A 25775-nucleotide genomic window follows, 5' to 3' on the forward strand; every position below is an offset into this window, starting at 1 on the left:
AAATTTTGGCTAACTGCCTATGAGGAGCAAAGGCTAGCCATGCTTAGAGGAGGAGGGATTCAGTCCTGACATTGACTGAGACAGATGGGAGCTGTGGGGTCAGTTGTGCCTGAGTATCAATGCAACATCATAATCAAGAGGGCTAATGTGATTATTGAGCACAGAGGCTGGCGGAGTGTCATGGCTAGATGCTGATCTTAAAGGTAAGACTGGAAGATGTGCAACTTCTGAGGTCAGGGATAATGCCTGGAGACCAAGAAAGGTGATGGGGCAAAACTGGAGAAGACTCAAAAGGGGAAGCTTGGAAACAGTGAAAGGATCTGGAAACATAATAGCAAACCTAGCCTATGGGTAAAGCCTATTTCAGGAACAAGAAGCTGACAATCAAGGGAGTCCTTTGGTTTAGCAGAGAAAGGTCACAACCAGCAGCCAGAGTGTCTATCAGTGGAATTTGTTGGTGTGCATCACCTGAGTTGCTGCTGGGTTTGTCTGTTGGGTTTCAGCCATTGTAGTGAGTTGACAGAATGGTCCCGTGCCTCTGTGGGTAGACTTCTTTCACTAGGAAAGCATCTGTCCTGGATTACAAGTCACATATTCAAGATAGTCTTCCTAGAATGCCTGTAGAAGGAATGGGGCTCTACTACTCATTCACTGCTCATTTGCTGTGGCACAGGCTTCAGCACTTCTGTAAAGACTCCGTAGCACAATATCTGCGAGATGTAAAAGAGGACGGAGAAATCGTCCATTATGGAAGTTTTGTGATTGCAAATTCCTCAAAGGTAACATCTATTGCTTTGCTTATTGTGGTGGGATTTTTAAATTTTAGTCTTTGATTTCTTTTATTTTCTTTTATATTTTAGAATAGTCCTTATCAGCAGCAGAAGATCCTTCTGTAGCATATTTTCAGTGCTGCCATATCGAGACTGTACCCAAGTCGGGTATGTATATTCATACGTGTACTGCATAGTCTTTCTGGGCCTGCATGTAGACCTGATAACAGAACACAGCATGATGGAGCCTAATGCTTTTACATGTCTGCTCTGAGAAGAGATAAATGCTCTTAGGTGTATTTGATTTGTGGAGGTTAAAACTACAGCTCTCGGTCCCCACTTTATTTATATGTGTTGTGGTATCTTTGATTATTAAGCTAGAGAAAACTACTCCCATGAAATCAATGTTCTTGAAAAAATGCACTTTTTTATTGTTTCTTCTGGTTCCACTCATCTTTGACAAAACAAATACTCTAGACAGCATGACTTTAATTGTATAAGCTATCTTAGCTGTCTCTTTCTCCTAGGCAAACATAGTGCTACTGTATCTAGATTTCCCGAACTATAAAGAAATACTTGGATTTAAACAAAGTACTTTTTCATTCATTACTTTTAGTCACTGGTCAGATCATTCAGTCAGTGAAAGCATTATTTTGGTGATAATTTTATACAGGTTCATAGCCGTCTGTGCAGCTGCCTCGCATCCCCTGACGTGCTGAGACACTGTAACTCTGATAGCAAAGTTCCTTTGGAATGAACTAGCTCTCCAGAGACTGAGAAGGCTTTTAGCTCTTCCACTGAAACCACAGCAGTGGAAGAAACTGGATTTGGCTGGAGGACGTGGCCTGGCAGGCTGTGATGGCCAGCTGGGTGCAGTGCAAGGCTGGGATGGGCAGTGCTGGTGGGCAGCAGCTCTGTGACCCTGGCACAGGGGGGAATAGCACCGCCACCATGCTCACTTGCCAGAGACCTGAGAAGTCCTTGTGGTTGACTCAGAGCACAAAATGTGTGGGAAACAGTCAGATGATACACTGAGGGGGGTTTGGAAGATCCACAAATCATCTACAGTCAAATCTTTCCACTGTATAAAAGACAAATTTGCCTCATACTTTCCAGCCATCTATTTAGTTCTGGAGAGTGATTTGTCACAATCTCCTTGTGCACCAGTAATTCAAAACAAAGGGAGATTATTTTTAATGCACAAAGGAAAGGAAGCACCTTTGTCAGAAGGTTGACTCTGTCTGCTCACTCTTACAGTAAATTTTTTCCCTTAATTAAACTGTGATGACACGTCAGGCAAATTCTTGACAGACTGGCAGATTTGTTCTTTGTTCTTGAGTACACTGTCATTCTTTTATGGTCATCATCCCGTGGAAATTGCTTCTTTATTGAAAATGGAACACATTTTGAAACTTTGATGACTGGTTATACCTTCTAAATTACAGCAGTAACGAGCCCAGCTGCAAAACTAAATATTATTTCAGCCTGTCATGTCTTGTACTGTGCTTGCACAGCAAGAAGAGCATGGGATGAGAAGGTAGCAAGTGCCAGTACACAACAATCTAACCCTGTTCCCTTGGCTGAAAAAGCCAAGATTTAAAAAAATGCCCTCTGTCTTTCTTCCAGAGCATCAGAGGAAGAAAGAAACAATTCAGTGGCACCTCCTTCCAGGAACAGCTGGTGCAAAGAACAGATGAGGCAGTATAGCATAAACTGTAGCCACTCTGTTCAGGCTGCACAGGGCTTGCTTGCTTGCACATTTTGGATGTGAAGTAGGAGGGGGGAGAGACACTGGATACTCTTGTGAAGTACTGTAATGACAGCATCCTTTAGTTTGCTTTCTCTGAATCCCTGGATTGCTGGTGTCTGTCCCCAGGTAAGATGTCCCAGCTGGTTTGTGTTCTGGCAATACCACTGAGTAGTAAATGAAAAGAAACAGGTCCTTGCAGGGAGCCATGGGCACATCTGAAATTGGAACTGAAGAGAACCCCAACAGGAATGGGAGAGTAGGATGGATGAGCAGGCAGGAGGAGCTGTTCTGTGTGGGAAGAGCACATAGTGGAGCTGCTACTGCTTCTCCACCTTTGCTCCAACTCACAGGCACTGTGGCCAGTGAGGAAATCTCCAGGCATAGCTGTTTTGTGGAGGCTGCCAGCCCATGTTGTACTTGAGGCAGTGCAGAAGAGCTGTACTCCACCAATGCTGGTAGATACAGTCTGCAGGAGCAGATCCATTATAAAAACATGGTAAAAGGCACTTTCTGAAGTCCCAACTCTATGTACCTGTACTGTGTGGATGGGGCAGCATCACCCCTCACCAATGAGGTGTGAGAAGTGTATTCCAGACTGTGGTCCTCAATTGCCTGCCCTCCATGCAGAGGTCAAACTACAACAGCAAGAACCCTCCCCAGAAACCTCTAAACCATGATTTTTAAGTGGTTGTATCAATACAAATGGAGGTCTGGGGAGAGAGACAAAGTTGTACATGAAGGGATGAAGTTGGAGGTGTCCCTGGAATAAGTTTCCTAAATGCTTACTCTTCTTCCTGTATCTAGACCAGCAGAGCAAGTGTGAGAGCAGATATAGCCAGGTGAAGGCAATGTAAGGAAAGCTTCATTGCAAGTCAGGAGCTGAAGGAGGTGCTGAGCATCTTGGCTGCTGGCATTCCTTGCCCTTCAGTACCTCTTGATGTTACAGCCCAAAGTCATCAGACCATAGGTAGGGTTTAGTGGTAGCTAAAGGGAGTGATGTAGTTATGTGAAAACACTTGTAACAGTATTATTGCCTCCATTCTTAATTGGACAGACACAGAGAAAGGTTTCCTGAATGTTTGGTTTTATGACATACAGAGTCATTGTGTGATGCACAGGTTAGAGGCAAGTGCTATAGTACTGCAGGTTTGGGTTGTGCAGTTGCCTCTCATTTTTCATTGCATTGGAAACCTTAATAGATAAAGCAGTCCTCTTTCTTCTCTAAATATAATATTCCAAAAGATGCAAGATCCACTTTGTGAACCATGTTGAAACTGCCTCAGTATCAATTTCATCTCTTCCTTGCCACAGATAAGCATTAATCCCCATCTAGTTCTTTAGATGGACAGAAAATTGGAGGTGTCGACCTGCCATTTTTATCAGAGGTGCACCTTGTGCATCCCCTGAGCTGCTGTGGCACACACCTCCTCTGTCAGAGGTTGGTTGTCACTGTGGAATCTCACAGCAAGCAGACTTGAGCCTCAATACTGTTCCACTTCCAGGACAGGGGAAGATGCCTCAGGTCAGCAGCAGGTGTCTGTCCTACCACACACACACTCAACGCAGGCGTGTACACCCTCATGCTGACCTGCTCTGGGCCCTCAGAGGGGCTTTGTGTCATGGCAAACCAAAGAGTGAAGCCATTTGCAGATGGATTAAATAAGACTTGAAGGAATTATTTGTTTGGAGATGGGTTCCAGATGGTTTGAGGTGAATTGGATTTCAGCCCTTTGAGACAGGAGACAGGGATCAGACACAGCAGATATTATCCTTTTAGCCATTAGGGAGGTCATGCTCCGGACACTCAAGTCCCTAAAGAGGAGCTCTTACAGCCAGACTCTGGGAACATTCCTGAAGGTTTCTGCCCACCCCACTCCCCAGCTTGGTGTGTGCAAGGGCACTCTGTGGACCCACCATGTGGCCCCAGCCAGGATGGAGAAGAACCAGGTTCAATTCTGCCTACCCTGGAAAAAGCAGATATCCTGGGCAGGGGAGAAGGGAGACAATTCTCCATTGCTTGCCTGTTCCTGAAGCTTCTCTAGGCTCCATCAGCTTCCAAGGACATGGTACAACTCTGACAGATGTTGTCAAAGTTGCTCCATGTGGCCAGCAGGATGGGTTGCCCTGCAAAAATGGTCTGCGTATGCTTGCAGCCAAGTGAGAACAATCCAGTTCTCATTAGTATAGCCTAAGCAATTTCAAAAAAGAACAGTGACAATGTATGTCACTGTTAGAGGTGTTAAAAAGGAGGAAGAAGGTACCATGTTGGTTTTCACCCCAAAAGTAAAAGGTATTGCAGTTAGTTGGGTTTACAGTTCTGACACAGTGTTGTTTGTTTTTTATCTTTGGCACACACCATTATGCTTCATGATTTAAAAATGTGTTTTGGAAAAGGCACTTTTTAGGCTTGTTTTTATCAATGGCAAAAGCATCCACAGATTGAAATTGTACCTATTCTGATGGTATCTTTTGTGATGTTGTAAGAATTCTTTTAAGAGCTTCCAAGTTCCTGTGAAGTCCTGCCCAGAAGATGAATCTGGAGGACCTGGGGGAGGAGGAGAGCTGGCAGTAGGACACAAATGCAGCACTGCAGCCTGCTTAGTCTTACATGAGCACACAGACCTGGGCTTGCAGTGACTGACTGACAGCAAGGCTGGAGGTGATGAGCTACAGGACAGAAAACTCAAAGCATCAGATAGTGCACATCCTTATAAAGATGGCCAGTTCACCTCATCTTTTCTTCTTCCTGGCATTGAATTCATTAAGTGGATAGAAATTTACCTGCAGCAGGCATAGCTGCTGAATATTGCTGTATTGACAAAAATACTGGTACTCCTCTGACAAAACTTGCCTCCAGCTAAAGGAAATAATGCAGCATGAGTAATCAAATGGATTGATGCCCAGGAAACAGACCATTCTTCTTAAGTAAAGCAGCAAGTCACTAGATAAAAAGAATTTGTGTCCTTCTCAGAAATGCTACTAACCAGCTTCATCCAGTTTCTAAAGATAAGTCACTGCTGAATTTAACTTCAGATTTAACTAAATGCTGGCCAGGACAATATGTTCAATGATGCCATGAGCTAGAGGTTTTCAATATCATCACCCCAAATAATATCTAACCAAAATGATCAATTAGTCCACAGACCTGGCATTCCCAACAGCCTTCTTCATCTAAACTCTGCAATCTGTTCATATTTAGTATTTAAACCAGGTAAGAAAGCCATATGCAACATGAGGTGAAAAGTAGGACTCGTGTGGTTGTCTTGCTGCCATCAGTAACTTGGCAGGTTAGTGGGTGTGGAAAACAGGGCAATATTTACAGGAGAAATGAGAGCATCTAAATTGCCATATGGATAGTTGCAATAAGCAGACAGCAAAGCAGGATACTCTGTTACATCCTTCAGAGTTCCTTCCTCTTCTTCCCCAACAGATTTTGAATGCAGGGCAGTTTTGATTAAGTCAACAATCTTGAGTGCTTTTCCTGAGCATGTATCAGAAATGAGCATGTATCATTCTGTAGGCCTGGGGAAGAACAACTATCTGTTTTTAGCCTGTGACAGGGAAGCTGAAATATCCCTGCATTTCTTTACCATTGCCCATTTTCCCTACTTCTCACAAATTGAACAAAAAATGAAACCAAGTGAATATTAGCTTTACAGAAAGGCACATAAATCTGAATTCTTTTTTCCTCACAATAGGACATTTCAAAACTCATCATCTCATGTATGAATTTTATAGAACCACTATTGCTCATTCTTAAATGAGTTGTCCTTAGATTGAAATTGACAAATGAATCTCCAAAAGCTATAGTAAGTTTAAATTTTGAACTTCTACTCTGTGTTGGGCAAAACATCAGGGAAGGAGCTGGCATGCTGACAGCTAAATATCTTTGGAGAGAGAAAAAGGAGGCTGACCCATTAGAGCCATCTTTCCAGGAGTTTTTTTGCTCCTTCTCCCTGTAAATTGCAGCTGGAGTTGTTCTGGCAACACTAATGGCATTAGGATCTGAAAGCTCTTGATCAATTATAGCAGGCAGTCTCAGGCAGTGGGAGACCTGCTGCTAGTCTGACTGGCAGTGCATCTTTTCCAGAGCTCTCATTGTCCTTGTCTCTATAAACAGAGATGATAAGTAAAAATTATTTACACTGACACATGAGAATGGCATCTTTTCTTGATGTCTCATGAACCTCTTTTACTTTCAGAATAAATCTTAGCAGTGTGGGGGGGATAGCTAAGCATAAAATACAGGCACAGAGGGCTGACATCTCTAAACAACAATTATCAGATTCCTTTTTGCAATAAGCAGAAGGCTTTTTCATGTATCTGGAAGTCTGTTTAATATTTCATGGACTCCTAAATTATTCACAGGTTAGAGTGCTCAACTGTTACTGTCATTTAAAGAGCAAGTGCCCAGCAGGACTGTTGCATGGGACTTTGTAGATCATGTCAAAGCATAACATTTGGTTCATTAAAGAAGTGTTATACTTCTGAAGGTAGCAGCATCCAATTTATACTCTGTTAATCCTGGCCTGGCTATTAGAAGACATGAGATTGCTTTTTTTGATCCTTATCTATCTGCTCAGTAAAACTTTTCACCATCTGACAACAAATCTGGGATCCCATGTCACCTGGTATGGTTCCTAGAAAATCTGTGAACTCTGTTAGATGGAGAAACTTTGACTTTTTTTCTTGCTAAGGAAACTATCTAGTCTGACTACTCAAGAGACTGCTGGTCACATTCCAATGCCAGAGACTTGCACTGCTGGGATTGAAACTGCTTCTTGGTGGGTGGCTCCAGTGACCCAGTGGGTCCCCACTCCTCACATACCCCATTCAGACCAGGTTTCCCATGGCAAAGTCCCAGATATCTCATCCCATAAAGCCATTTATTCATGGGGCAGTAGCGCAGGAACAGCCAGAGCTGGTGCCTCTGAGGCAGATCCCCAGCCAAGGAGCCCCTGGGCATTTATACCCTCACAGTCTCCAGAAGTCTCCTCTTCCTCCTGAGTCTTTGGCTCCTGCCTTCCTCTCTGTGTCCATTCACCTTGCTGGCTCACTGGTTGTCCTCTCCTTTGTTACCCAAAAGGTAGAAATTCCCAGCTCTCCTGTGTTTCCCAGCGTCCATTCACCTGGCTGGTGTCACCCACCATCCTGCTCTGTGTTATCCCAAAGGCTGGCAGTCCATGGCCTCTCTTCTCAGGCTCCTACCTGGAGCTCTGCATTTCAATCTGCATCTCAGACTGCAGCTTGTGAGCCCAGCTACTTGTACCTCTTGCATTCCTCAACATTCTGCACTCATGGATAACTGAGACAATATGTTTATTTTTGAGGGTAGTTTCTAACACTGCTCAGTCTTAATAAACAGTATTCATGAAATATCTAGAGCTTGACATTGATGTAAATCGGGGTAACTCCCCAAACTTTGTCAGAAACTGACATCTAGTTTTTTGCCTTCTAAGGAAATCTTATCCCTGATCTTCTCATTTTCTCAAGCTTTCTCTGCTCAAATAAAGTGAAGGTAGTAAAATTAAGTTCCTATGGTTTATTTTTGGATTTGGGTGTCTGCTTGAATTCCTTGAAGTTTCCTAAAAAGCACTTTTGGAAATAAAGCAGGAAAATCAAAAGTGAGGAAGAGGAGGAAGGAAGTTTTCCTTACTGAAATGCCTCTTTGGCAAGGACTGTTGTTCCTTTTCTGCATTTTCTAAGCACCATTTATTACTGGACAGTGGTTTGTGCAGTTCCTCAGTCCCATCGGTAATTGAAATAACTTACACCCAGTGAAAGCCTGATTTGTTTTTTCTATGAAGTACCTGTCCTCCATATGCTCCTGCTTCATGAGACCCTTTGACCCTGATGCCATGTAAGGACATGTCCTACAAACCCTGGTGGCAGTGGATGGCCACACCAGTGCAGTGGCTGTACCCAAACAACTGTCCTGACCCTTTCGCAGGCACGACTCACCCATTTGGAGAGCTCTAAGGGAAAGCATCCCCCAGATCTTCCCTAGTTGTTCTTGGGACGTTGGGGCTGTGTGGAGGAAGCAACTGTGCTGGGGTCCCCCCAGCAGTGGGCAGGCAGCCTTTGGGCTTGCTCTCCCAGCAAGAGCTTTGCCAAGATCTTCTTGAGCTCTTTGTCTTTAGTAGGAATGAGGAAAAAAAATGAAGGCTTGTCATGCAAAAAATTTTCATAGCTTGCTGTTGATCATACTGATAGGGAACTCAAAAAGGATACAGTAGAGTTGCTTAGGAATTCCTTATGAGGTGTTAACCAAGGTTTTTTACAAGAGAGAGAAGGATGTGTATAAGCCAGGATGAGCCTTTCCATTTATATGCTCATAAGAAACTGCACATTGTTTAGTACTGATTTTCCTCAAGAGAGGGAGTTTAATTCCCTGTTTTATGGACAGATTTCTCTCCAAACAGTAACACTTTATTACTCCATTTTACAACACAAACAGTCATATACTTTCTAGAAATATAGAGCATATGTGGAGAAGGGGAACACCCCAAGTAGCTTTTGCAAAACAGGGAGAATTACTGCAGTGTTATTCACAGGGTCCTGAAAGGAGAATCCTCTTTAGAAACATCAGAAAGATGGGCAATGGAGGCAATAGTGTCCATCAATTTTCAGCTAATGTCCAGGAATCATTCCTGTGTGTGCTCGCTCTTGCCAGCTGACCCTGCTCCCTGCTTCAAAAGCACTGATTTCTTTCCAGTCCTTAGAGCTGCTTTGTATTGTTTAAAGCTGCTGTGCTGACTCTTCAAAGGGTGATGGACTTCCATTTGATGAATACCAGAGTTATCTATCCATGTCTGTTAATTACATGGAAAAATTTCTCCATGACAAGACTCTGTTTTCAGAGTTGTAACAGCATTATTTCTTGCTCTGCATCTGTAGGGTCTTGAATGGAAAGAAACTACACTATTCTGATTTCAGATAGTTCAGATATTTGTTTTCATTTTGGGGTTCAGAGGTTTCCTCAGGTTGTGTGTTTGTTTCATAGATAACTGCTGAAATAGTTACAATTTGGCATTTATCTCTGTGAGAAATAGTTCCCTTAAGCGCTTTCTGCACAGGAGCAGAGAGGCTGATACCATGCTTGTGACAGGGAGCTATTTTTACATCATTATTAGTCCAACCCCTCAGTAACATGATATCAGGAAACAAGAATGATAATATGACACTGTGCTAAGTGAACTCCAATCAAGAAACTAAGAGGACTTTGTTGGGAATAGAAACTTGATACAGCCTTTTCCTTTACCACTGAACTATGTTTTCCAGAAGATAGATGTGTTGGATTTTTCCAGCAGTGGGGTACATGACTTACTGGGGGCTCAGGATGGCCATGTTTCACAGAAATAAAATGTTTGATAGGTTGGAAACAGGGTGTATTGTATGTCACAGCAGGAGATAGCCCAGCCTGTGACTGAGTGAACAGCCTGCAGGGCTTCTCCTGGCCTCCATGTCAGCATCTCTCCCACATGGAGTTTTGAGCACACTTGGACTCCAGCAGCAACCAGCCAGGAAAATATTGCAATATATACATTGTGGAGTTTCATACAGCTCTCATTTGTGAAGCACAGATTTGCTTCTCGTCTTTTCTACCGCTGCTCACATTTTGGTCATGATGCTAAAGCATGGGATACAGCCTGGTCATCTCAGGCATCTCATTTATCTCCAAATGGAAGATGCCAGGTGGATCAGTCCTTCTAAAGTAGATCCCCGAGTTTCCATGCTAGGGTCATGGAAAACTGGCTTTCTCCTGTCAGCCTCCAGCAGAAGGGTCACTGGGCTTTGGCCACTCTCTTGTGTTCTCAAAGGAGCAGGAATCTTTCCTGGAATCTTCCACAGGAAATTACCTCTGTTTCATGTAGGGGAATGTGGGTATGTGCTGTGGGAACATCTGCCTGCTGGATGCATGGCAGTCAAGTGTACAGGCTGGATTGTTGTATCTCACCTGAAGTGTGTATGACTTCAGTTCCTTCCCAGTGCCAGGTTCTGTCAGAGGTACCCAGCAATGGGGAACCTTGCTCTGTGCCATAGGCTGGGCTTTGAGCTGCAACCATGAACAAAGTGGGGGTTTTCTCTGTAAGGTGTTGTAGACAACAAAAATTCTTCCCATAGGAAAAGTTGTCTGGTCTGTGCTTTGCGTTGGCATGTCTGGATTAATGCTGCACCTTGTTTCAGCGTTTGGTGGCGGGAGGTGAGCAAGGTGTGTGTACTAAGAGCTGTTTCTGCTCTTCTTTCTGCTTCCCAGGGACATGAAGCTGGATGGTGGACGCCAGTGCCATTCTGCTGGAGTGTGTCTGAAAGAAATAATTGGTCTTGAAGGTGTGGAGCTCGGAGCAGATGGGAAGGTGGGGATGCTTCAGTTCCTACTCCCTTAGATTTAATGTTATAAGGGGAAAAAATGGCTTAACTAATAACAAGCACAAATACAGCATGCAGCATAACACAGTAGTTAAAGCACAGTATGTGCAACTGTAAATAAGCTTAGCAGAAATTCACAAGGACTGCCCAAGCTGTCAATGCAGACAACTCAGTATCCTTGAAGAAATTTGCCTCTGGCAATATCTGAGTGTGTAAAGCATTACTGAATTACTCAGCCTTCCCCTTGCTCTAGCAGGAGGTATCACTGCAGTGTATATTGTCAGGAACATGAAAATAATTTCTGATGAGAGCTGTAGCTGTAATTCTATTTGCTTTCAATTGTATTTAATAACATTTTGCTCAATATTTTTCCAGACAGCAGGAAGACAGTGGCACAAAGCTGATGAGTCTTTCAAAATCCAGAAGCTCATTCACTTGAATAGAATAAGCAAATATGAATCTTTAGGGAACTGATTGATTTTAAATAAATATATAGAGGAGAGACAATTTTAATTGTAGAAGAAAACATTTCTTCCTGAAATCCTGATTTACTTTCTACAGTTCAGTTTTACTCAGTCTGCTGTCATCTATGGATTTAAAGGCCCTGGGTCAATGCTGCTACACATGTTGTGCTCACCTAACCAGGTGTCAGGCCAGACCACAGGCTGTAAATTCCTGAGGACAATCTGTCTGCTTATAAATAATGAAAGCTCACATGCCACATGTTTTATTTGATACCTGTTCTGACCTCCTCATAAACCAGTCTAGAGTCTCAAACTCATTTTTTTTCTTCAATGCAATGTTATTGTTGGAAAATGAGCCAACAAGAAGCAAGGCATAGCTTTTTCTTGGCCAGGGGTACAAGCAGAGAATCAGTGCACTCTAAAAATAATTTTGTCACAAGTTACTCATTCACACTTAGTCCATGTTGGGGGGCTAGTAAATGATCTCCCACAACGATTGCTGTGAGCTGGAGCTCACTTATTACATCAATAAGACTCTGCCAGACAAAGTCCTGGGAAAGAAAAATAGCAGACAAAGTGCTTCAGTTTAGCAGTGTTTAAGTGATTTGCCTCTGGCAGCTGTATGCTGAGGGACCCATATAGATGATGCTAGTTCAGTAAAGAAGCTGCTGAAATGTGCTACAGAGAAGGCCCACTGGAAAGAAACCTGACCAAACTGATATATTTTTAAATCTGACCCTCGAGTAGGATTTTGTAAATCCAGTGTATTAGAGAGTGTGTGTGTGTGTATGTGTGTATGTGTGTGTGTTTTGCTGAAGAGCTAATGCCTTCTTAAAAGCGTTTTTTGCATGAATAAACTGACTGCACTGAAGCAAATGTAGGTGACTGGTTTATATTCATCTGTGCCAAACTACTAAATCCAGAAAATCCTCCATTAATTTGGCTTCTCTTGCTTCCAGTTGGAATGCACCAAAAGCATCCCACTGCATCCAAGCTGGGCTGAAAGTAACTGTCTGTCCATTCTGACTTTATTTTTTTAGACGGTTTCTTATACACAGTTCCTATTTCCCACCAATGCTCTGGGAACTCGGAGGAACACAATAGACTCCACCTCATCTTTCTCCCAATTTCGCAATGCAAGCCATCGTAGCCTTTCTTTGGGAAGAGCTAACAGCACCCAGGGGAGCATTGATGCAGGTAACTTCTCAAGTAGCTCTTTTTAATACCCTGATGGCAGGCAGGTATTGCAAAGGACTGACGTGTGTTTTAGTCCCCCCATTAGCTTAAATTAAATAAATACAGTCTTCTGTTGTGGGTGAAGCACAGCTTATTCCATATTTGCTTAGAAAGCTTGTGTGTGGAGGATGGAAGTTAAATAAACAAGCACATTGGTGGTATTGACAGCCCCGATGGCACCCAGCGTGCCTCCTCCTGTCATCAGCATTGCTTGCTCCTCCTGCATCAGGCTTGTCCTTACCTTCCTTTGCTATGGAAAATTTACAGTGGCAACACAGTAGTCACAAGCTGAAGGTGTAAATTCCACTTGTGACCTTTGTTAGGCTGGAAAGGGCTGTGTTTACAAAACCGGACACAAAACATAAGCCAAAGCACTATATGCTTAAAATATTTTGGCATGATAAATGAAACAAATCAAAACATCTGCTTGAACAGATGAAAACTTGTTGCCGGGAACAAAAGTCATTGTGGAACTTTGTATAATTCTGCAGTTCTCTAAGCCCTAAATTCACATTTAGCAGGTAATTCATTAGCTCTAGGTCCTCTATGTCTTGGCAAATCACATTAATATAGAAATATTTAGAGCTGTCAAGACTCAGAACAATTTTTCATCTCTTTAAAAAATCTTGCATGGAGATAATATTGTGCATTATCTGTAAACTCATTTGCCACTTCTGTTAAGTCCAGAGATGTCTTGATGTGATTAATTCCTTTCAAAATTCTTTATCAAAACTGTTGTTTTATAGGTAGTGACCTGGGAGACTTTGTTGAATACGACCCAAATCTTTTAGATGATCCCCAGTGGCCATGTGGCAAACATAAGCGGGTTTTAATATTTCCTTCATATATGGTAAGTGATTCTGTGTAGGACAGAGGAATTCCCATAACAAAATTCTGAAGGTTGAGGTTTCATTTGGCCGTATTTTAAGAAGACTGTTATTATTTTTAATCTACTAATAAGAGCTGTTCAGAATGCTTTGTTCTAAATGACAGTTACTTCTCAAGGCATGTTAAAACAAACTCTTGGAGGTATTACAAAAGCAAACACTTTTATTACCTCTGTATTTCATAAATGCTTTAGATGAAAGGCTTGTTCAAACAATGCACTCATTCTCTGGCATTCAGAGGAAAATTTATACTTCCTCAAACTGGCACCTATTACAAAATAGGAGGATGCCCACTGGGGTTTTTCTGAAGTCATGAAGCTACTCTGTGTTTTGATGCTAATCATTCACTGCTCTGAACAGCTTGGTTTCCCAGATATTTATTTCACCATGGGATAGTCCTTCCTTTAATTGCAGCAATTACGAGCAGAGTCTGTATATTTCCCACTATATCCAAACCCTTAACAATACAGAGACATAATTGTTCTGTGCTCTGTGCTCTGACTAAATGTTTTCTGTGGTGAGATACTTCTGTAGCCTTTGTTTTGATTGCTCCAAGTCTGTAGATTATTTTAGCAGGACTGTTGCAAGATGCAGTGCAGTCATACACATGTGAGCATGTATCAGTCTGCATTGTACATCCAGGGTAACAGTAGGCAGTAGGGAAAATATTATTTTTTCCCCCGAAGTGGTGACCTACTTCTCTTATCTATATACAGATATGATAGGATTTGAAACACTGAGGTCTAAAGTGCTGTCCATGTTCTTGTTTAATTTGGAACAGAAGACATTATTTAAGAAACTGCTAATGTATGTGAAGATACAGCTTTTGTATGTTCTCATCTGCCCTCCACCCCAGGGGTAATTTGGCTTGTGGGTGCTCCTTCTTCAAAATAAGCTCTAAGTGCTTCATGTGGATGTTTATTTGGTTGCACACAGAGGCTTAATTGAGTTCTAAGGCTGTGTTTATTCTAGATTTTCAAATGGCATATCCAGAGTATCCTCTGCTTACTTGCTACCAGTTTTCCTTTAAGGGCTGGCAAGTTATTTTTTGGCTGCCAACCCACAAAGTGACAACCTTTTATAGCAGCTACATCTGTGTGGGAAAATATTTGTCAGGTTTTGATATGGTTACTGTCATGGACAGGGAACTGTCTTCCCTCAAGGAGACAGCCATTGTTAGCCAACATCCAAAGGGAACATAGCTCTAGCAGTCGTGCCTGTGTTTCTGACTTTCCTCAGGCTGTGAGTGTCTGCCAGGCAGTACAAGTCCCCTAGAATCACCTGAGATCTTTGAGCCCCCTTTAACTCGATGTTCTCATGGACATGGTTAAATGAGTAAAAATGAGGCAGCCAGGATGGCATCCTGCAAGGGAGTTCTCCATCCAGGAGTGGGTATTCAGTGCCGTTCTTCTCTGTATGTTGGTTGACCACAGCATTTCAAAGTCTTATGTTTGTACTTCTGTTGTAAAAAGAAGCTGCCTGGGGATTTGACAAGGGGAATGACTAGATGCCCTAAAGGTGAAAAATTACTTCAAGGACAGTTGTTAAAATCAATGTCACTGTTTATCTAGAATATATTTGCATTGACAGGAGTCTCCCTGCTTTTTAATTTTCTCTGGGGTTGATTACTGCTGTGTCTGAAATAATGTCTTATTTGACACTTGAGAGTTTTTTTCCTGAATGTACCTTCCAGACATCACTTCTTCAGCACTATCTGAGGGTCTGTGGGACTTCCACCTCCCTCTCTGAAGGCAGGCACTAATCTAAGAAAGGGTTAAAGGACATTAAGTGCTCTGTTTCTTTTGTTGAGGTAGATCACAGGCAGGTGCCAAGGGCTCTCTCGATGGGGTTTTGCCTGCCCACAGCCAAGCAGCGTAGCTGTGCTCCTATGCAGGAGCTGCATGGCTTTGCAAGAAACTAAGGGGTGGATGGTTGTTCTTCAGTGCTCAGCTGAAAGATTTTACAAGCTGCTGGTGCTTCCTTCAGCCAAGAGAAGAGAGAAAAAGTAGTGCTGGAATGTCCTGGGAGCTTGCAGGTTAAGTAAGATTTTTCAGTTTGGGTAAGGGCTCGTGCATAGAGCTGAATATAAAAGGTCATTTTGGCTATGTCGGAGACTTCACTCACATCTGTTTTAGACTTTCCTGACTCTCCTGACATTCCCTCCCCCTCTCCCTGCAGTTCACATCAGTCTGAGCAGGAGCATAATAGCCTTATAACTTCAAGTAATTTTCTTCCCCCCAAATATAAAAATCGGCTCACACTGCAATTAAAGCAAATTGCAGTCTGGGGCCAGCGAGAGACCTGTGCTCTTTTCCTGATCATCACAGCCACTGCAGCAGTGCCAGACCTCTGCCAGAGAAGCACAGAGGCCAGAGCAGCCGCCAGAGCTGGGCAGAATGGGGCTGGGATTGCTGCCTCAGTGCTGGGCTCAATGGGGCTGGGATTGCTGCCTGTCAGTGCTGGGTGGAATGGGGCTGGAATTGCTGCCTGTCAGTGCTGGGTGGAATGGGGCTGGGATTGCTGCCTGAGTGCTGGGTGGAATGGGGCTGGGATTGCTGTGGTGCAGGGTGGAATGGGGCTGGGATTGCTGTGGTGCAGGGCGGAATGGGGCTGGGATTGCTGCCTCGGTGCTGGGAGGAATGGGGCTGGGATTGCTGCCTGAGTGCTGGGCAGAATGGGGCTGGAATTGCTGCCTCGGTGCTGGGAGGAATGGGGCTGGAATTGCTGCCTCGGTGCTGGGAGGAATGGGGCTGGAATTGCTGCCTTGGTGCTGGGAGGAATGGGGCTGGAGTTGCTGCCTTGGTGCTGGGAGGAATGGGGCTGGAGTTGCTGCCTCGGTGCTGGGAGGAATGGGGCTGGAGTTGCTGCCTCGGTGCTGGGAGGAATGGGGCTGGAATTGCTGCCTGAGTGCTGGGTGGAATGGGGCTGGAGTTGCTGCCTCGGTGCTGGGAGGAATGGGGCTGGAGTTGCTGCCTCTTGCAAGCGCTGGAGCAGCTGAGAGCGGCTCTGATGTCAGCGCCCAGCATTCTGTTGTGCGTGGAGAGCTGCAGCTTGTAATTAAAGTTTCGCTACTTGGCCAGGATTTAGCATTAATGCTTGACAGCTGCAAGCTTGTTGATATTCCCCTCACCCCTCCTTATGGATGTCAGAGCAATTAATGGGGGGAAGGTGTGGAAGAGGAGGGGATGCTGGGCTGCGTCACTGCCGGCGGGATAGAGCTGCATGCACTGCTGGTACTCCCATGAGCCTGGCTTGTGCTTCTTAGGCCAGGATTTCTATGCTTGCTGGGAAGGCTCTGTTGAGGTCTGTGTGAATGCTGCATCAGTAAACACTGCAGGCTTTATCCTGAGGCATAGGACAGGCCAAATGTGTGGTCTGGTTTAGACTTTACTCAGAAATACGTGCAGCTAGCACTCGGTGTGCTCAGTTCTTGTGGAGCCTGAGTTTATCATCACTGACATTGACTTTATAGTCTTTTAATTTTACTGAGCTGAATTAGCCCTGACTCTTGGAGAGAAGTGTTAGCTGCAAGTCCTCAGCTGTTTTCAAGGAGAAGCTGAGCTTCTTCTTTGAGGATAGCTCTGGGGAAGCAGAAGTGCTGAAGTGCTTTTGGTTTAGTCTGGTTTGGGGTTTTTTTGGTTTTCTGTGGGTTTTTGTTGTTGTTGTTTTGGGGGGGGGTTGCATGTTTTTGTTTGTTTGTTTTTTTTTGGTTTGGTTTAGTTTCGTTTTTTCTGTAGTGAAGTCTCAGGCTTAAGAGAGCATACACTTCCCTGTTGCATTTCTAGAAGTAATAACCATAAATTGCCTGTCAGGATAACTCTGAAAAGTATTCTTCAATACTTTCCCAATACCAACTCTATTGTTGGTATTGGGAAAGTATATCTATATCTATTAATTGTATTAGTTGTATTTAAAGTCTAGTCTGCTCTGGAGAAATTATTTCATTTTGTGTTGTCTTTGTCTGAGCGTCTGCACTCTCTGCTGCAGTATAAACAGTAAGAGGTAGAAAAAATTCATGCTGGGGGGTGGGGGGGAAGGGAAACATCATGTCATGGTTAACAGATGTCTTCCTGGCTGATACTGCTAAAACAGGAATTTGTGCAGATTCTTAAATCTCTCTAGAACAGGAACTTTATCTACCAGACTAAGCATTAATTTCTTTCCTCGAATCTCATGTTGACTAGCATATGTACAGACTCATCAGTGCCCCCCTGGTCTCTCTGCATTCTTTCCAGCGGAAACTCCTTCTGTGCTGGACTAGAAAACTCATTCTCAAGAGGCTGGAGGCTGATCCTGCAGTACTGCTTTTGTTGGTAACACAGAAGCACAGGAGCATGTTAGCTGGTCACTGTGTGCTGCCAAAATTTGCAGCAGAAGAAGAAAAGCCCAGATCAGCAGCATGTTGACTTTGAGTGACCCATTCTGTATTCTCATCCCTGAAATATCCATCCATCTGTGCTCAAAGGATACACGTGGAATTAGGTTTGGGTACTGAGCTACAATGTCAGTGTGTTGGTTTAATTATATAAAAATAAATTGACATCTCTACACCCCTTATAAAAGAAGCAGGTCACAGAACTCTGCAGAGCTGTTGCAGTGCCTGTCTGCCAGCCTCACTTGCCAGGTACCGCGCTAGTGGCGAGCACAGCCGGGCTGCGTTATTTAATAGCAGTCCTCCAGTGTGATTTTAAAATTAGAACTGCTTGCTGCCCTGGCCCTTTGGTCTAACAAAAGCCCTGCATGATGATATAATGCATTTGGTCTGTCATTCTCTCGTTCTGTCTTTCACAAGGAGCATCAAGGTCAGGCAGACTCCACTTTCAGCCAGTGAGTGTCCTTCAGTGCTGTCAGCCTGTTCTTCGAGCCTCTTCTGTAGCTGTATATTAAGTATCTCCAGACTGCTTCTTTATCAGCTACTGACCTTGTACCCAAAAGTCTCAGGGAGCAGAGGATAGCAGTGGTAGATAATCATGTATAAATCCTGTGCTCTATGCATTTGATGCTATATTGGGCTGAGACTCCAATAAATAACTATTTTGAGAATAATTCCTGAGTGTTAACAATATGAAATAAACTGCTGTCCTTCCATGTACTTAATTCCAAAGAAGCAGTTTTGAGACTATTTGCCTTGTAAAATTCAAAATCTTTCAGTTTCAGGTCCTTGAATGTTAATAACTTTGTAACAACAGAAACATCTTATTCTAGTCTAGCTTTCTTTTTTAGAATTTTAATTATAATTCGGAATCACTCCCATTTTCCATCACAGTTTAAAGTCTCTTGTCTGTCAGGATTTCTCATATATATGCATCATAAGCCATAATTGTATGAATTAGGTTACTGGCAGTTGATAGGTACGTAGCTGGTCACCTATGGGATGCATTAAAGTAGTCAGAGAGTGCAGAGTTATTGACTTCTTTTCACTTCTTGTGTGGCTGAGACCTTATCAGTGACCTACCAAAAGTCTGTTTCAGGTGTCAGTCTCCCGTCTGCTTTCTGTGAAGCAGATTAATCAGGGATACACAGTAACAGCAGCTAAGAGAGCCTATCATTCATCTTTCATTTTATTCACCTATTTTATTCTGATTTTATCCTTCTTAAGCTAAGAGATAGAGGCATCCAAGGCTAGATCATATTTTACTGGTTGCATGCCAAAGTAGGATTTATTTTCTACAATATTTCATCCTGCCAGTCTTACCAACCATTTCAGGCATTCTCTCTCCTCCCATAATTATGAAACTATATATACAGCTTTCCTATGAGAAAGCAGCTGCCTGAAAACACTTGTGAATAACACACGAGCTGAGCTCCAAGTTCAAAACTGCCAGCCAAGCAAAAAGTGTGCAGAGTAGAGACTTGGGCTGAAGCATTTATCACTCTGTCCAGGCATCTGTCAGCTACCATATATCAAGGTTTTCATTTGTTTTGTGCAGCTTCCATCACCAAAGTAAAATATACATACACAGATTTGTACACAGAGAATGTAACAGAGCCCACAAAGGAGTATTGCTGAATGCTGAACTGAAATGTGTTCCCTGCAAATAAGCTGTGAGAAACAAGACAGACGGTTCTGGATGACAGAAGTCAAAAACATTGGAGATTAGACTATGAGAGAGACAGTTTGGTAGTTCCCAGTGCCTTGTTCATGTGTCTGACAGCTCTGGGAGTACAGAGTGCCTGCCTGGTAGGGAATAATATTATGTATAAGAAAGCACGTTTGGATGGAGAAAAGCTGTGCTCCTTTTAGGGAAATATTTGCAAACCTTTCATAAAGTTTTGGAGCATCAATATTGATCAGAGCCCTGACACAGGCAATACCAGAATTGTCCTGGACAGACAGTCATGTGTTTTTCTTCACATGGCAGCTTCATGTGGGACACACAGGAAGCTCAAGGGCAGTGGCGTGGCCTGAAACAGAAGAGAAGCGTAAATGCTGAGCAGGGAACAGGCAGAGGAGGATGGTGTTGTGTCCAAGCCCTCCCCTGTCAGATCCCAGCTGCTTCTTGTGGGTTGCTGGACCACCCCAGAGCTTAGCTTCACTCCCTTACTCGTGGGCAGGGGCAGCAGTGGGGGTGGCTGCTCAGTGGCAAGCTGTTTGCAGGGTGCATTAGGTGCCCTGGGCAGGATCAGGGCTGGGGACGAAGATTTCTGTGTAACCTCGTGAGCGCTGTGCCCCAGCAACAGGGGTGCTCAGGTGCCTGGTCAGAAACCATTTGAAAGTGTAACTGATTTGATCACTCAACAGATGTTAATCCAACATTGCTTTTAAACTACCTCTCAACAGATATTTTTTGGGGTATTTTCTGCCTGCCTCTCTGCTGGGCAGGGTCCTGCATGCACAGGATGCATTTCCGTGGGTACCAGCTGGACGAGCAGCATCCTGTTGCTCAAAGTCCAGCTTCTGCAGCAGCTATGAAGGGGGAAAAAAAACCAAGGGACAAAAAAAAAAACAACTTGCACAAATTCTTTTCTTGAGAATAAGGGCAGTTAGCTGAGCTCTCCAGCATGGCACTGACAAGATGAGACAGCTGCCTTAGAGCCAGTGTGTTCAAACATGCTGCTGTTATCCTGTTACATGAATCAAAACCAGCACACACCAGCTTTCATCTGGATTTCATTATTGTGATTTGTATCGTAGAGACTGTTGTCTCGCAGGAAGCGGCAGAATTCAGAGCTGGAGAGGGGGAGATCCTTATCAACAGGACAAAATTGACAAATCTCTGTGTTTAAAAATAACTGTACCTCTGTACTGTTCTTAGTTTTAAGCTGTCTGCTTAGTCTCAAGCCTCTGAGCGCTTTGCTTTAAATGAAATTTTTAAAAAGAGCTTTTCTCCTTCTAAAGAGAATTTAGCTGAATTCTGGCAAACCTCCCACAGGCTGGAGGAGTCCCAGGTAAAACAAGTCAGTGCCTGCAGAGCAGCCATGGGGAAAGGTGCATCCCAGGGGGCTGCTGCTGCTGTGTGGCAGAGCCCAGGGCTCAATCCCCCTCTGCACGGTGGCCCCCAGAGCCACCCTGACTTGTTAGAGGGGAAAGCAGCTGAAACTTGCTGTGTGGCACAGCTGTGCAGCCCTTCAGCAGAGCCTGGAGGATGGAGAGGCTCTTCCTCCGCTGCTGTGCCCTTTCTGTTGGGAAGTGGTTTCTGTTGTGCACGTAAGCAAAAGAAGAAGATAACCTGGAGAGAGCTAAAGGCAAGTTAATTAAGATAAAATTATGTGCTCTGTGCTAATGAAGAACAAACAATGGGCAGTTAGGTTTGTAGTGAAGCATGAAATAAGGTGTCAGGTAGCTTTGTAAGGTAACACTGAGCTCACTGTTTATAGGATTGCCCAAGACAACCAAAAAATACTGGTAGTAACTAAAATCATCTTTACATTTAATAGGATCTATCTGGTTAGTGTCTTTTGGCTCTGTAAGCTAGAGCAGCATGGACTTATTTTTCTATACCCTGAGTAGCAGACAGCAGTGGTCTAAATTAGATGTGGCTTGTTTCAGTGTCCTCTTGTAGCAGTACTGAGAGGAAGCCCCTTAACACATACAACTCCCAGCATATCTGTGCATCAGCAGCACCCAGCTTGCTGATGATCCTTTGGCAGCAATACCAAGGAGTAGGCAGGCCAGCTGCAGCACTCCAGGGAAAGAAAGGAAAAGGGGTAGTTGTTAAGATCTTCATTCTTCTGCTTTAGAGGTCTGAGCCCTGCCAGGTGAGATGAAGCATGTGAGAAGCTGTCTGCAGTGAAGAGCCCCAGCTGCACGGTGCGTGCATACATCCCTCCAGCCTCTGCAGGGTTAAAACCAGGCAGGCCCACACATTCCATTGAAGGCTTTCCCACCCGGGTAGGGCAAGGCTTCTCCTTCCTGTCTTTTCTTCTCTTCCTTTTATTCAGGTGTGGCAGCACATTGCCTGCTTGAGCATCAAGGCATCTTATGAATTTTTAACCTCAGGGGCATTGCACTGTCTGCCTGCACCTGCAGTCGGGCTCATCCCTACACGTGCAGGGAAGCAGGTGTGGCTGAGGAGTGTTGATGTGGCAGAATGGCCTGTGTTTTAAAACCTGTGCATGACCATAACAACACCCCATGGCAAAAACCTGGGCTTTTCCTGTCTGTTTTTCCCACATGCATCAAGTCCTGCTGGGCACTATTCAGGGGAAACACATGCTCTGTTTTAATTTGCTAAAATTCAGTACCATATCTCATAAGTGAAGTGCAGGAAAAGTTAGGTGTGTTTTACTCTCCTTCATGCTTATTTTGGAGACAGAGAACAACATGATTGGATAAAGGGAATTGTCTGCTTTCTCTCTAGAGCCATTGCACTTTGTATTCCCCAAGCCCTTCCATATATTATTTTTATGACAGAAAAAAAGCCTGAAAGCGTATTCAGTCAGTCTTTTTGGCTGATTTCAATTCCCATGAGGATACATTTCAGCAGAGCTCCACCTTCTATAAAGGCATAACATGCAACAAGGGTTTCACACACCTCTTTCCACCTCTTGTGTGGTGTTAACAGCCCGTTGCCATAATACAAATTAATTAAAACCAGAAATCAGATTTGAAATATTATTTTATGAGCAGGAGAATGCACTGCACTATCCACTGCTGCTTTCTTACATGCTTGAAGCTGTCAGGGGGTTGTATGCCTGGGGACCAGGCTGTCCCCTGGTGCCCAAGCTGGGGCTCCTCTCCACTTCTGTCCAATGGGCAGAACTGCTAAAGCTTGGAAGAGAATTGACACATTCCCAAAATAAAGGTTGGTTTGTTGGTGAAGTGCTAGATTTTGGCCAGGTGAATGGTGACAGAGGGTTTGGGCAAAGTGCTACCTGAATAAGGACTAAGGGAACAAGAGAAGTGCTGGACACGCACAGACGCAAGGGCTGTGTTGGCCAGGAGAACCCTCTGCAACTTGGGGAGATTCATTAGGTTGTAATAAAAAGGAATAGGAAGCTCAAAGGAAATAGACTGTAGACTTTGAATGTTGTCCTGACTCTTTTGTCCATTTACTGCCTAACTTACCCCACAGCATTCCTGCCTTCCACTCTACTGAGTGACCTGCCATACAAGCTGGTTACTTACTTTATTATCAATGTATGCTACAGCAGGCAAGAGTTTGTACCTGTGGTTTCTTTAAAGAATCAATCTGAGAGAAATTCACAATGGGTCTCAGAACCACATAGAGGTATGCACCAAAATCTGGTCATCGTATCAGTTACTGTGATGAATTTTTTTTATCTTACAAGACTTCTCAGGTAGGTTTCATCCAGGCACATTCATCTTCAAATCACTCTTAGCACTATTTAGAGGATGCTAATAAGGTATGTATTGTTCAAGGCTTGTGCTGAACAGGTCACTTGTTTTGTCAGTCACAAATAGTTGCCTTATTCAGACTATAGTAGCCTTGTAGCCTTGTTCAGACTATATTTTCCTGTCTGCTGAAAGTGTTGGGACTGGCTGGCACTTGTTTGGTATTCCTTGCTTCTGGGAATTGAGTGACTTTCTTTGTTACAAACTAAAAGAGTAATTCTCTCTTGCCCTGTGTTACAGACCACGGTCATAGACTATGTGAAGCCATCAGATCTCAAGAAGGACATGAATGAGACCTTTAAGGAGAAGTTCCCTCACATCAAGCTAACCCTCAGTAAAATAAGAAGGTACTTTGCAAAGCTCGATAAGGCTGCAGTGTGATGCAGCTGTCTCACATGTCAGTGCAATTCCTGCTGTACAGGAGGGGAAGCACAGCACTGATTGATTGATCTTCCAGGAGCAGTGACCAGCAGAGGTGCAGAGTTAGTCAGATGACTGCTTGGATTACTGGGATGAGTAAACAGGATAGAGGAATGTGCAAACATGTGCTGGTCAGGTGTCAAACACAGCATCTAACGGGACGAGGATGAGAGCTGGGCATGCTCTATATTAAAATAGCCAGAAAAATAACCCAACAGAGTCTCTAAGCTCATGGGAATTGGCTTAAAAAAAGACTGAGGAAAGAGAAGTGCTGCTTTTGTGCCTTGGCCAGAAGCAAAAAGAGTATTTGGCTTCACAGCAAAGTTGTAATATTCCATATCTGTTTCTGGTGTAGCATATTGCTCCACTGAAGTAATAATAATTTCATTTGACCCTAGTGGCCAGAAGGACACTGAGCCACACTGCTCTGTAACCAGACAGTGCTGCAGTACATGGACAGAACTGTCAGCTTGGATTTGGCCAACCATAACCAGCGGCCAAAGCTGCATACAGAGCACCAGTAATCAAAACATTGTTACAAAACAAATGGTATGCAGTGTAGGACCTCTGATAAAATATTGTTGCTAAAACTGTCAGAGCTTTTTTGCTTGCTTTTATAGTTTGACACAACTGTCTGTTGCGGGCAGTGAGGGTCACTGGTGATGTAAAAATGTGCCATGAAATGTGCCCCCAAAACAGCATAAAAATATCTGCCCAATAAATTATGTTTTCCCTTCCATTTGACTAAGCATGAATCTCTGAAAGCTTGGCTCTTAGGGTGGAATGAGAAATGCTTTAAAACTCATCTCACAGCATACTTGTCTGGTCTCTTTACTCAGTTTGAAGAGAGAAATGCGCAAGCTTGCTCAAGAAGAATGTGGTTTTGAAGAGCCCACAGTGGCCATGGCCTTTGTCTACTTTGAGAAGCTCGCTCTCAAGGGGAAGCTGAACAAGCAGAATAGAAAGCTTTGTGCTGGAGCTTGTGTTCTTTTAGCAGCCAAAATTGGCAGTGACCTCAGAAAACATGAAGTCAAGCATCTTATAGATGTACGTATCCATCGGTTTCCAGTGTTCAATCTGCATGAAGTGCCAATATGTGGTCTGTACAAGCCTGTTTGTCAGTGGACATGCTCTCTTTTAGGCTTCCAGATGTACGGCCAGCTAAATATCTTTTTTTGTTACACATTTTTGTGGAAGTAGTAGTGATCAATGTCCCTGCAGAGGTGTGGGAAGCTTGTTTAATGGGATAGAAGGCCCTGGTGTCAGATACTGTGAGGTTTTAGATGTATCTGACCATCATTTTGTCAATACAAGGCAATAGGTGAACCCTCAGGAAATTAATTTTGCTTTTAGTTATGTTTTCAAGAGTGTCAGTAAGGATTCTCCTTTGGGAATGAAATGCAGATACTAATTTCAGATGGAGTCCAATAGACATTTTTATTTATCAAGTTCAGCTTTTGGACAAGAAAACCTAAGGAGGTGTTCCCATCAGAACACCTCATTCCAGATGGATTTTTAGAGTAAGGTGTTTTGTCTTCTACCCGCTCCACATGAAAGAGGTAACATGAGGGTGTTATGCCATAATCCTCTGCAAGCACTGAGGAACCAATCTGATTTAATACCATGGAAAGTTAGGCTGGTGTCTTGGTATGTGGCTACAACCAGCTCACTCAATGGAAGAGACATGGGATTGTGGACAGGGGCAGGACTGGACTCTTGCTCTCCTCCCACAGTCACAGAGCTGGGTTGACAGTCAGTTTGTTAGAAAGCCCTCTGAATAATGACAAAAAAAATCAGCCAAGTGGGAATTGGAAGATCTGGCCTCTCTTGCTATCTTGAAATGTTGGTCCATAAGACACTGAGCTTTGCAGTAGCCCCAGTGGGCAGAGAAGTAGCAAGCCAGGGAGATCCTAAGAAGAGGATGAGGGGGAAATATCCCTGAGCAACTGCCTGCCTACTTGTAGCATCCAAATCCAGTGAAAACAGCAGAGCATATGGGAGGTTTAGTACATCACAGCACAAAAACAACTATAAAACCCATCTCATCCCTCCTGAGGATAGCAGTTTCTATTACTCACTGTT

At 43.7% G+C, this 25775-nt stretch overlaps 1 protein-coding gene across 2 annotated transcripts in view; it reads left to right on the forward strand.

Annotated features, from left to right (window-relative positions):
* CABLES1 (Cdk5 and Abl enzyme substrate 1) overlaps positions 1–25775 on the forward strand; it is a 71722-nt gene that overhangs the window by 42272 nt on the left and 3675 nt on the right. The window contains exons 4-9 of one of the 2 annotated variants that reach the window (XM_054634691.2): positions 861–938; positions 10778–10877; positions 12395–12551; positions 13337–13440; positions 23514–23620; positions 24533–24740. In XM_054634691.2, coding sequence (XP_054490666.1) covers positions 861–938; positions 10778–10877; positions 12395–12551; positions 13337–13440; positions 23514–23620; positions 24533–24740 — 754 coding nt within the window. The remainder of the gene's footprint in view (positions 1–860; positions 939–10777; positions 10878–12394; positions 12552–13336; positions 13441–23513; positions 23621–24532; positions 24741–25775) is intronic. The other variant, XM_077184821.1, reaches the window with a different exon arrangement.

Source organism: Agelaius phoeniceus, chromosome 1, assembly GCF_051311805.1.
Source record: "Agelaius phoeniceus isolate bAgePho1 chromosome 1, bAgePho1.hap1, whole genome shotgun sequence".
NCBI lineage: Eukaryota > Metazoa > Chordata > Aves > Passeriformes > Icteridae > Agelaius > Agelaius phoeniceus.